The sequence below is a fragment of the Ovis canadensis genome, chromosome 14 (assembly GCF_042477335.2).
Source record: "Ovis canadensis isolate MfBH-ARS-UI-01 breed Bighorn chromosome 14, ARS-UI_OviCan_v2, whole genome shotgun sequence".
Lineage (NCBI taxonomy): Eukaryota > Metazoa > Chordata > Mammalia > Artiodactyla > Bovidae > Ovis > Ovis canadensis.
Window position 1 is genome coordinate 52,278,851 of NC_091258.1, and position 12,674 is coordinate 52,291,524.

At 41.7% G+C, this 12,674-nt stretch overlaps 1 protein-coding gene across 1 annotated transcript in view; it reads left to right on the plus strand.

The window, feature by feature from the left end:
- PKD1L3 (polycystin 1 like 3, transient receptor potential channel interacting) overlaps positions 1-12,674 on the plus strand; it is a 90,831-nt gene that overhangs the window by 53,777 nt on the left and 24,380 nt on the right. Inside the window, 6 exon segments of the mRNA XM_069550256.1 lie at positions 4,244-4,343; positions 6,076-6,216; positions 7,277-7,486; positions 7,489-7,524; positions 7,527-7,592; positions 7,595-7,717. Of these exon segments, the coding sequence (XP_069406357.1) occupies positions 4,244-4,343; positions 6,076-6,216; positions 7,277-7,486; positions 7,489-7,524; positions 7,527-7,592; positions 7,595-7,717 (676 nt within the window).

The window sequence follows — 12,674 nt, forward strand, 5'->3', positions numbered from 1 at the left end:
CTTGGGAAACATTGGTACCATTTATGTAAGAATGTTTTGCTTATGTTCTCTTCTAACAGTTGTATGATGTTATGTCTATTTAAGTCTTTAAGCAATTTTTAGTTTTATTTCTATGTGTGTGTTCTAATTTTATTGATTTACATGTGGCTGTCCAACTTTCCCAGGACCACTTGCTAAAAAGATTGTCTTTTCTCCATTGGATATTCTTGCCTTCTTGGTAGATTAATTGGCCATAAGTGTGTGGCCTTATTTCTGAGCTCTCTACTCTGTGCCTTTGAACCATATGTCTGTTTTTTGTGCCAGTGTCATGCTGTTTTGATAACTGTAGCTTTGTAGCATTGTCTGGAGTAGAATGACTAAAGTATTGATAATACTAAATGCTGGTGAGGATGCAGAGTACCTGGGAACTCGCATTCATCAGTGGTAGAATGTGTAGAAATGTGAAAATGGCGTAGCCACTTGGGAAAGCAGTTTGCCAGTTTCCTGCAAAATTAATACAGTTACCATATAACTTAGTAATTTCACTCCTAGGTATTTTCCCAAAAGAAATAAAAACCTATATTCACACAAAACTCTGTGAATATTTATGGCAGCTTTATTCATAATTGCCAAGAATGGGACTTTCTTGGTGGTCCAGTAGTTAAGACTTCACACTTCCACTGTGTTATGCACAAGTTTGATCACTGATCAGGGAACTATTAATAAATTGCCACATGGTGTGACCAGTAATAATTCCCAAGGATGGAGCCAACTCAGATACCTGTCAACTGCTAAATGGATAAACTGGGGAACATCCATATGGTAGAAGACTACTCATCAATGCAACAAACTACTGGTATGTGTAATGACATGGATGACTCTCAAATGTCATATTGTAAATGAATCCCAAGTGAAAGAAGCCTGTTCTCAAAGCATACTTTTCGTTTCCATTTATATGACATTCTGCAAAAAGCAAAAGCTACATGGATGGAGAATCCACCAGTAGTTGGCAGAGATGAAGGTTGGAGAAAGGGTTGACCACAAAGGGGCAGCATCAGGGAATATTTTGGGGTGATGAAACTGTGAGGCATATTGGTTATAGTGGTGGATACTCAGTTCTATGTATTTGTCAAAAGTTACAGAATTATGCACAAAAAAAGTGGGTTTTAAGTATGTGTAAATACTTTTTTAAAGCTAAAAAAACTTTGTTATTTCAATGACACCACCCCCCCAAAAAAAAACCTTGTAAAAAGCTCCTCTTCACCAGTCAAATAAATTAAAACAATAAGATTCAATTTTGCTTTTAACAGTGGCAGAGAAAAACAAATGAATGCACAGTGATTTGCATTGTGTAAAAATGCAAAAGGGAAAATAGGCACTTAGTGCTGGTTGAGGAAAATTAGGCAGTATATACAGCAAAAGCCTTCAAACTTTACATTCCTTTGCTAACTTTCACTTCTAAGGGTCTTTTCTGAGAAAATTCAGAATGGTTTGTAATGATAAAATTGACAACAATTTAAATGTTCATGAATAGTTCATTGCTTGAGAAATCTGTATGCAGGTCAGGAAGCAACAGTTAGAACTGGACATGGAACAACAGACTGGTTCCAAATAGGAAAAGGAGTACGTCAAGGCTGTATATTGTCACCCTGCTTATTTAACTTATATGCAGAGTACATCATGAGAAACTCTGGGCTGGAAGAAACACAAGCTAGAATCAAGATTGCCGGGAGAAATATCAATAACCTCAGATATACAGATGACACCACCCTTATGGGAGAAAGTGAAGAGGAGCTAAAAAGCCTCTTGATGAAAGTAAAAGAGGAGAGTGAAAAAGTCGGCTTAAAGCTCAACATTCAGAAAACGAAGATCATGGCATCTGGTCCCATCACTTCATGGGAAATAGATGGGGAAACAGTAGAAACAGTGTCAGACTTTATTTTTGGGGGCTCCAAAATCACTGCAGATGGTGATTGCAGCCATGAAATTAAAAGACACTTACTCCTTGGAAGAAAAGGTATGACCAATCTAGATAGTATATTCAAAAGCAGAGACATTACTTTGCTGACTAAGGTCCGTCTAGTCAAGGCTGTGGTTTTTCCTGTGGTCATGTATGGATGTGAGAGTTGGACTGTGAAGAAGGCTGAGTGCTGAAGAATTGATGCGTTTGCACTGTCGTGTTGGAGAAGACTCTTGAGAGTCCCTTGGACTGCAAGGAGATCCAACCAGTCCATTCTGAAGGAGATCAACCCTGGGATTTCTTTGAAAGGAATGATGCTAAAGCTGAAGCTCCAGTACTTTGGCCACCTCATGCAAAGAGTTGACTCATTGGAAAAGACTCTGATGCTGGGAGGGATTGGGGGCAGGAGGAGAAGGGGACGACTGAGGATGAGATGGTTGGATGGCATCACGGACTCGATGGATGTGAGTCTGAATGAACTCCGTGAGATGGTGATGGACAGGGAGGCTGGGCGTGCTGTGATTCATGGGGTCGCAAAGAGTCGGACACGACTGAGCAACTGAACTGAACTAATGTGTTATAGGACACTAAGCAACCATTTAAAATGTTATAGAAAATGTAATGATGTGGAAAACTAGCTCAGTTGAAGACAAAAATAATTAATGGATGGCTCAGACAGTAAAGAATCAACCTGCCAATATTGGAGACCAGGTCTGATCCCTGGGTTGGGAAGATCTCCTGGAGAAAGAAATGGCAACCCACTCCAGTATCCTTGCCTGGGAAATTCCATGGACAGAGGAGCCTGGCAGGCTACAGTCCATGGGGTGGCAAAGAGTCAGACACAACTGAGCAACTAACACTTTCACTTTCCAAATTTTTAAAGTTTCTTAAAGTCTCTAAATTTTTTCAAACTTTTAATAATAAATGTATATCAGTTTTTAAAAGTTAGAAAGTATAAAAAGAAGAACAGAAGAGATAGAAAACCAATGTGTTAGCTTAGTTATCAGTATTGCTACAGAGAGAATTTGGTTGAACTCCTATGGCTCAGCTGGTAAAGAATCCGCCTGCAATGCAAGAGACCTGGGTTCAGTCCCTGGGTTGGGAAGATCCCCTGGAAAAGGGAAAGGCTACCCACTCCAGTATTCTGGCCTGGGGAATTCCGTGGACTGAATAGTCCATGAAGTTCCATGGAGTTGCAAAGAGTCAGACACGACTGAGCGACTTTCATTTCACTTATGGGCAAGTGTAGTTTTTTTTTTTTTTGGCTGTGCTGGGTCTTAGTTGCAGCACACAGGATCTTTCGTTTCGGTGCACAGGACTCTCTAGTTGTGGTGCATGGGCTCAGCAGTTGTAGCACCTGGGCTTAGTAACTCTGTGGCATATGAGATCTTAGTTCCCCGACCAGGGATCAAACCCACATCCCTTGCATTGCAAGGCAGATGGACTTAACCACTGGACTACCAAGGAAGTCCATCAAGTGTACTTTTTAGTAATTTCCCAGTGGTGCTAGTGGTAAAGAACCCACCCGCCAATCCTGGGTAAGTGTAAGAGATTCGGGTTCGATCCCTGGGTCAGGAAGAGAAGGACATGGCAGCTCACTCCAGTATTCTTGCCTGGAAAATCCCATGGACGGAGGAGCCTGGTGGGCTGCAGTCCATGGGGTCGCACAGAGTCGGACACTGAAGCAGCTTGGCACGTCTGCCTCAGATCTAGTCCTAGAGACCGTCCACTAGAGGGCAACTTCAGGTCTGCAGAGCGCACACACCTGCCGCTGTCCCCTCACAGCAAGGAGTGCAGCAGTGGGCCAGAAATAATTACTCTTGTCCTTTGTTCTCTGAGGACTGGAGCACTCCCTCCTCTCCAAGGAAATTTAAGGAGTGGTGGTGGGTACTTGTTTCTCCTACAGAGGCTTACTCTGTTCTAAAATTCCATGCCGCCTTCAGCAAAACTGGCACTTTCAAAAGCATAGCTTCTTCAGTCTTGCTCATCAAAGTTGTTCCAAAGACAGATGTTACTGAACAATTTATACAAAGCATCACAAATCATTTGATAATTTAGGTTTTCCTAACCAAGCAGATCAAAGACTACAGGCAAAAATATAAAGATTAACATATCAACCATGTCTTTGTGGTTATGCAGAAATAACTATGAAATTACTTAGTCCTGAGTGTTCCATAAATATAAAGGGCCAGCTCACTGAGATGTAGCAGTCATGCCCACCTTCACCTCTACCTGTCAGTGCTGCCTTCTTGGGTTCTGTGATGTCTGCTCATTATTAGTGCCTCCTCTGACTTTCCTGTCTAGGTGATCTTCCTCACGCTGTTCTACTCACTGATGCTGAACAGGCTGCCACAACTTCACAAAGAGAAGGAACATCAAACCAGGAGGATCTTGGCACTCTGGGGTAATTCAGCTAATCCTTCTGATATCTCATTTTGCAAAGAGCAAATTATGTATCAGAACAGTGCACTCCCAGCCACCTCACTGACTAAGACAAATTTATCCACTCAGGGATCTTGTCTCTAACCAGCCATCGTGCCTCCTCCCTGACCCAAGACCAAACCAGTGGGTCACCAGAACTCCTTATGATCCGTCCCTCCGGAGGTCACTCAGAGCTTCACCTCTCCCCTAGATTCCAGATTCCTTCCTCCTGTTTCTAGCCTTGAGCCCCAGGTGCTGTTTCCAGCTGCTCACCCTCTGTATCTGAATGCCTACGGCCGTCTCAAACATGCCCCAAGCAGAATTATTTGCCTGCCCCACAAATTCCCTTCTTTACTGTTTTCTCATTTCAGTTAATAATATCACCACTAGCTGTAAACCAAGAATAATCCTAAATCCCACTCCCAACTCAATCACCAAGCCTGAGGAAGTCTGAATAAAACTGACTAGAACCACTCATTTCACACAGATGAAACTCACAAAAGGTGGCCGAAAAGCAAACGGCAGAAAAATCAACACAACATTCTGTTTTCAGCCAGGCTGCACCGCATGTGTAATCTTAGTTTCCCGACTAGGGATAGAACCCATGCCCCCCTGCGGGAAGTCCCTTAACACAACATTTTAATCGTGCAAGAAATGCATGCCTTGCTTAGAGACACATTTTTTAATGAAATGCATAGGAGGATAAACTCCCAAAATTTAGGAGAGGATTAGCTATGAAGAAGAGAAAGAAGGGATACCATCCGAGAGGTGCACAGCAGGTTTTATCTCAGCTGCCACTTGTTTCTTAAGCTGAGTGGTAGACAAGCTGCTAAGGGGTTGGCATCTTATTCCTTCTGAGATTAAAAAACTAGTAATCTGACTTCAAACTGCCTTCCCAGTCCTCATTTCATTTCTCCATCTCTTGAACTGCTGTTCCCTCTGCTAAAGTGACTTTTTTTCTTTCTTGTCCTCATCTTTATCCATCTAGAGAATTCTTTCTGACTCATTTAAAACAAATGTCTTATGTCACTGCCTCTGGGCCACCTTCTCTGAATTCCTCCAGGAGGTTAATTTTCCCTCCAGTGATCCCTCAGTATAGGCTGACATGTTTTAGGTCATATGCTAACTCCCTCTCTCTCCCCATCTTGATTTACACGTCTCTAGATTCTTCTGCCCACAGTGTGGTGTGGAGAACAGCACTAGCATTTCCTGGAATTGTCAGAAATTCAGGCTCTTAGGCCTTACCCCAGAAACTGAATTTTAACACAATTCCAGGTGATCCCCCTGCCCATCTTACAGTGAGAACCACCACTCTGGAACAGTACTCCCATTGGGTAATCCACTGACAAAACTGGTTCTAGTCCAAGATAAGTAGAGAAATTGAGAATAAGCCTTTAGAAACATTTATAGCAATTGGGCAGACTAATTTTAGGCCTACTGAATCTAATTTTCAAAATGGGGCTTCTTTTTGTAGGCCTCTGTTCTGTGTCAGTTTTCCAGTTTTTACTGTATTTTACAAAAGTATTAGTCCCTGATGGCTTGGAAATATTTCTGTAAGTCTTTGATGATAGTTTGGGAAGAACTGCTTGTGTAACTTCTTTTCTCCACTTTAGCATTTAATAGGAGATACTCATAGTAGATGCTCAGCAGATGTTGATGAATAACTATTTAATGAAATATAACCCTTTTTTGGCCTACATTTCAATTTTTGACAGCAAGATGTCCTTCCTCATTACCTGGTTCAAGAGATAAGAACAACTCCATCTATGTAGCCCCCACTATGAACACTCCAGTCAAGCGCCCAGAAAGAGCCTTGAAAGAGAAGAAGTTCTTCAAGTTGACAGGAGATGTTTTAGGTATGGAGAGGAGATGATAACATGTTGATACATCAACACATTTCCCAGCAAGGAAAGGGGGAGTGAGAATAAAATGGAAACCTAGAAGCGGGGGAAAGTATCTTAAAGTATTCACCTCAAAACATTCTGGATGCTATTAAGGCTGTTTGGTGCATGGAGGGCCTCCTGAACTTATGATCTAATTGTGTGCTTGAGGAAGTCACTTCCTCTGTCTGCAGAATGTGATCTTGAAACTTGGTCAGCATCACAGGGTGGAGGGAAAATGAATATGCTTTGAAAAATAGTTGTCCTGTAAGTACAAGGTCCAGCACATCTAGTGTTTGGGTAATTGGATTCTCTGGACCAAAATAGACAAATTCTGTTTTTGGCATATGAGCAGAGACAATCGATAGATAACTGGGGATGGGAAGAGACCCAGGGAGTTGTTTGCGGGGGATGGGGGAGGTCATTTAGACCTTAGAACTAAAACAAAGCATTTTTTATGGGAGGTTTTATGTATCTCAAGTATAATTTCTGATCAGTGGCAAAAGAATTCTGGGAAGGAATATATACATATCTATTGCTGCACATACAGATATCACCAGGAGCCAGATGCTTTGGCTTATCTCTGACAATTATTAAGTTGAATCACGTGGAAGTGCCAATTTTTGACTGTTTTTGACCTGTGAAAGTATATGCTTAGGGAAAAATGAAGAAAAACATATAGAGGATATTTTTAAATTGAAGTATAGTTGGTTTATAATGTTCTGCCAATCTGCTCTACAGCAGAGTGACCCAGTTATACATGTATATATACACACATTCTTTGTTTATATCCTTTCCATTATGGCTTACCCCAGGAGACTAGACACCGCTCCCTGTGCCGTAGAGTAGGACCTTCTTGCTTATCCATTCTACATGTAGTAGTTCGCATGCACCAACCCCAAAATCCCAGCCCACCCCCTCTCCCCTCCCTCCTCCCCCCGGCTTCCATAAGTCTGATCATACAGAGAATTTCAAAGAACTGAAATTCGAAATTTCGATTTCAACTTCACCTATGGCTTTCTCGCTTCTGTACTAGCACAAATCCTTTTCCTTACCCTGTTGATGACTACAGTCTACTCGACGCAGAACTCCAATAGATTTTACCTCCGTCAAGCTATCCACAAGAGCTTTTCTCACCGTTTCTCAGAGATCAAACTTCTTAAGCATTTCTACACCTGGGCCAATAGCACCCTCCTTCCCAACCTGTACGGGGATTACAGAGGTAAGAATACAGTCCAGGGGCCCAGCCCTGCAAATGTGGAATACAGTTGGTTTTCCATATGCCCCTACAGTAACCATTAGAACACTGGATAAAGTTTCGCTGGCTGTGTCAATATGACTGCACCTCTGTGGGCACCCAAAGGTCTACCCCCAGGGACCCATCTAAGCAGTTTCAGGTTTATGTCTGTTCACCCAAGGGTGATCGGTCCCCGAGGGCTGGTTCCCACTGAAGAGTTTCACTAGAGGGATAAACAAAGTTGAGAATTTATTCACTTATAGCATAAGAAGTAACTGAAGTGGTCCTTGGGGTTGTTTGCCTCCTTGTGAAGGAAGGCACCACATGCAGCTGAAGTTTGTTCTCTAAGCCCAGATGTAATCAGAAAGATCTCACACCAGGGTGATGTTTTGATATATTGCCTGATGTGCAGTCATTCCTTAGTCTGTGATGTGTGACTTTTCTTGGTTGGTTATCTAGTTCAATTCCATGAATATGTAGTGAATAACTGGTGTACTGGGAACTGTCCTAGGAGCTAATGATAAAAAGATGGGTATTAAGTGGTTTGTACCCTCAAAGAACCTCACCATCAAGAGGAGTTAGTATGAATGCTTCTTGTTCAGTATTTCTCAACCAAGTACCAATGCTTTGTCCTGTTATAACTTTGTGTCTTGTTAAGTGAGTTGTGTTCTGGAAATTGCTGCATTCATTCAACTTAGAATTGGTGCCTTTCTGTTGAGATTTGAAACATCTCCTAAGTTCCTGAAAAAAAATCTGAGTGATGTGTAATCTGAGTAAACATATATACTCTTTTCTTTTTTAATGTTATTGGAGTATAGTTGACTTACAGTGTTGGAAATGTTGGTTTCAGGTATACATAAAGTGAATCAGTTATGCATATACGTATATCCACTCTATAGATTCTTTTCCCGTATAGGGCATTACAGACCATTGAGTAAAGTTTCCGTGCTATACAGCATGTTCTTATTAGTCATCTGTTTTATATATAGTAGTGTGTATATGTCAGTCTCAGTCTCCCACTTTCCCCTTTGGTGACCATGAGTTTGTTTTCTATATCTGTATAGTCTTTTCTTAAACGTGTGTCCTTTCTAAGTTGCTTCAGTTGTGTCTCACTCTTTGTGACCCTGTGGACTGTAGCCCACCAGGCTCCTCTGTCCATGGTGATTCTCCAGGCAAGAATACTAGAGTGGGTTGCCATGCCCTTCTCCAGGGGATCTTCCCAACCTAGGGACTGAACCCGCATCTCTTATGTCTCCTGCACTGGCAGGCAGGTTCTTTACCACTAGCACCACCTGGGAAGCTCTTCATGTGTACGTGGTGCATTTAAGAGATGTTGCAGGTGGCAACTCCTTTGCATTGCATGTTGATTCTTTCTAGCTGAGTTTCATTTTTATTTTATGGCTGTGCTGGGTCTCTTGCAGCACATGGAATCTTTGTCACTGCACCTGGGCTTTCTCTAGTTGCAGAGAGTGGGGGCTTTCTCTCTCGTTGCAGTGTAAGGGCTTCTTGCTGCGGTGGCTTCTCTTGTTGCAAAGGGCTCTAGATGCACGGGCTAGACTAGATGCAAAGGCACAGACTCAGAAGCCACATCCTTGCTCTCCTCTTACCAGCAATGTGTTTCTGGGTGAAATCACTCAACTTCTTGTGCCTCAGTTTCCCCATCTGTACAATGGGGATAATCTTAGGATCTATCCTTTAAGATTGATGTGAAAATTTAAAACTTAGTATATCTAAGTGCTTAAAACAGTGTTGGGCACTCAATGGGTCTTAGCTATTAATTTTTTTTTTTTTTGGCTGCACTGGGTTTTCACTGCTGCGAGCAGGCTTTTCCCTAGTTGCGACAAGCCGGGACTGCTCTCTAACTGTAGGGCATGGGCTTCTCATTGCAGTGGCTTCTCTTGTGGAGCATGGGCTCCACATGGGCTTCCGTAGTTGTGGCTCCTGGGCCTAGAGCACAGGCTCGATAGCTGTGGTGCACAGGCTTCAATGCTCCAAGGTGTGTGGAATCTTCCCGGACCAGGATTGAACCTATGTCCCCTGCATTGGCAAGCGAATTCTTAACCACTGGGCCACCAGGGAAGTCCCAGTCTTAGCTATTATTAATTGGGCAGTTGGAGCTCTGGTTCTACTAGAACCACCTGGAACATAGTAAGGAAGAGCAACAGCAATCTGAGATGTAGATAAAGAAATAGAATTAAGTAGATAATACTGATAGACATTTAGATTGTTTCCAGTCTTCTACTGTTAACAATAGTACTATTAAATATCCTTTTACATATATAATTTCACTCATGCAAATATATCCGTAAGATAAGTACCTTGAAAAGACTTGATAAAACTGTATGTTCAGCTTTCCTGGCCACCGTGGAGCTGTGCGGAGGCGTGGGTGCATTCAAAATTCAGTTCCACCAGTAACCTACCGCCATGGCTGAGGAAGGCATTGCTGCTGGAGGTATAATGGGCGTTAATGCTGCACTGCAAGAGGTGCTGAAGACCACCCTCATCCACGATGGCCTAGCATGTGGAATTCGTGAAGCTGCCAAAACCTTAGACAAGCACCAAGCCCATCTGTGTGTGCTTGCATCCAACTGTGATGAGCCTGTGTATGTCAAGCTGGTGGAAGCACTTTGTGCTGAGCACCAAATCAACCTGATTAAGGTTGATGACAAGAAAGCAGGGGAATGGGAAATAGCCTAGTCCAATGTCAGAACACATTTGGGAAGAATCTTTTTGGTAAGATTTGATTAAAATTCCTCTTGCAGCAATTTAAACTTGTTTTTTCTCTTGTGACTTTCTTCTCAGATGGAAAACCATTAATCTCACAGTTCTGTAATTGCATACTATTTATTTAAGGAATATACAGTGAGGCTACCTTTGAAAGTTAAATCACCCCTTACCTTCCTCTTATCTTCTTTAGAACCCTCAGTCCTTTGATAACTACTGCAAACCTTTCCCTGCCAGATTTTCTAACATAATCTTTTTCTTTCATGTTAAAACATTTTTTTAATAATTAAAACATGAATATGGAGAAAAACAGTATGCACCACAAGGTATGTTGTGCAATTCTCCTTTATCTCCTGATCCCCCTTCTGTCTTTCTGAGAGGCAGCCTCATTCCCAGTTGATTATACAGGCATACTCCCTTCATTGCATTTTGCTTTAGTACATTTCAGAGATACTGCTCTGTCTGTCTAACAAATTGAAGGTTTGGGAACCCTGTGTCAAGCAACTTCATTTGTGCCATTTCTTCAACAGCATTTGCTCACTTTGTGACTCTGTCACATTTTAATCATTCTTGAAATATTTGAGCTGTTTATTACAGTGAACTTGTGATCAGTGATCTCAGATGTTACTACTGCAAAAAGATTATGACTCACTGAAGGCTCAGATGATAGTTAGCATTTTTTTATAGAAATAAAGTACTTTTTTAGCAATTAAGTTTGTAATTAAGGTATGTACATTGCTTTTTTAGACATAATGGTATTGTATACTTAACAGACTATGTTTCAATCTAAACATAACTTTTTTTCTTTTTGGCCATACCACATGACTTACTAGATCTTAGTACCCAGACCAGGAATTGAACCTGGGTGCTGGCAATGAAAGTGCCAAGTCCTAACCACTGGACAGCCATGGAATTCCCTAAACATACATTTTATATGCCCTGGGAAACCAAAAAATTCATATGACTTGCTTTGTAGCAGTGGTTTTGAACTAAACACATAGTATCTTCAAGCTATATTTATAAATTCTTTCAGAGGTTATCTGTACATTTGCAAATACATTTGATGATAAACAGCATCCTGCTATAAACACTGTCATGCATTTTTGCCTTTTCCCCTTAGGTTGCCTAGAGATTGTTCCATCAGCACATGTAAAGCTGTCCCTTTCTGTGTTTTATTCATTTACTGTGTAGTATGCCATTGCATGGATGTACCATAAATTGTATAACCAACTCCCTATTGATAGACATTTAGATTGTTTCCAGTCTTCTACTATTAATAACAGTATTATTATTAATATCCTTTTACATACATAATTTTATATATGTAAGATAAGTACCTTGAAAAGACTTGATAAAACTGTGTATTCATTTTTCATTTAAAAAGCTATTGCCAAACTGTCCTCCTCAGTTGTACCAATTAACATTTCCATGAGCACCGTGCAAGATCTGCCCACGTCCCCAGCAGTTCACCATACAGGCAGCTCTGAAATACATGAAAGGTGTACAATTGCACTCACAAGAAAATGCAAGTCAAAACTACACTGAGGAGACGTTTTTCACCTCTCATAGGGACAAAACTTACCTCTGCTCTTGCCCTTCTTCATTCTGTTTTCCCCATATTGTTTTTCTTATTTTTTTTTAAACATACAAATGTGTTTTGTCCCTGTTCAAAAGCTCCCAATGGATTCCATCACACTTAAAAGCTTAAACCCTCTGTGAAGCTGACTCTAGGGCCTTCCCCACTCAGGGCTGTTGCACCTGCCTCTGTTCCCTCTCCTGTTCTGCCCCTCATTCACTCTGCTTCTGCCACACGAGCTTCTGTGCTCTCCCTAACCAGGCCGCACACACTCTTGCTTCAGTGCCTTGGAACTTGCTCTTGCCCTTACCGATGTCTGCTTCGGGTTCGCCAGACTCTATTAGGGTCTCTCTCATAATCCACTCCAGTATTCTTGCCTGGGAAATCCCATGGATGGAGGAGCCTGGAGGGCTACAGTTCATGAATTTGCAAAAGAGTCAGACACGACTTAGTAACTAAACAGCAAAACTCTCATAAGCCACCTCCTCAGAGAAACATCTAATCACCCCTGTGAATAAATGTAGCCCTGCTCCCTCCCCACAGGACACTGTCCCCTCATCCTACTCAGCTTTTCCTCATAGCACTATTATTACCTGAATATTGTTTGGTCATTGCCTGTCTGCCTCCCTCCTCAAATGTGACTGCTCTGTGGACTGGGACTCTCTCACCCACTGCTGTGCCTAGCACCTAGAACAGGACCTGGTGTATGTGAACACTCGGTACACGCTGACTGAGACAAAGAATGAATGAATGTCCTTCTATAACCTTTGCCTGTTTTTCATTGGGCTGCTTGGTTTTGTTTGCTTGCTTTGATAAATGGGAGCTTTTTATATATTAAGAGCTTATTTAGTTGTAGATAGAGGTTTAGATATTTATACAGAAACAAAATAAGGATTT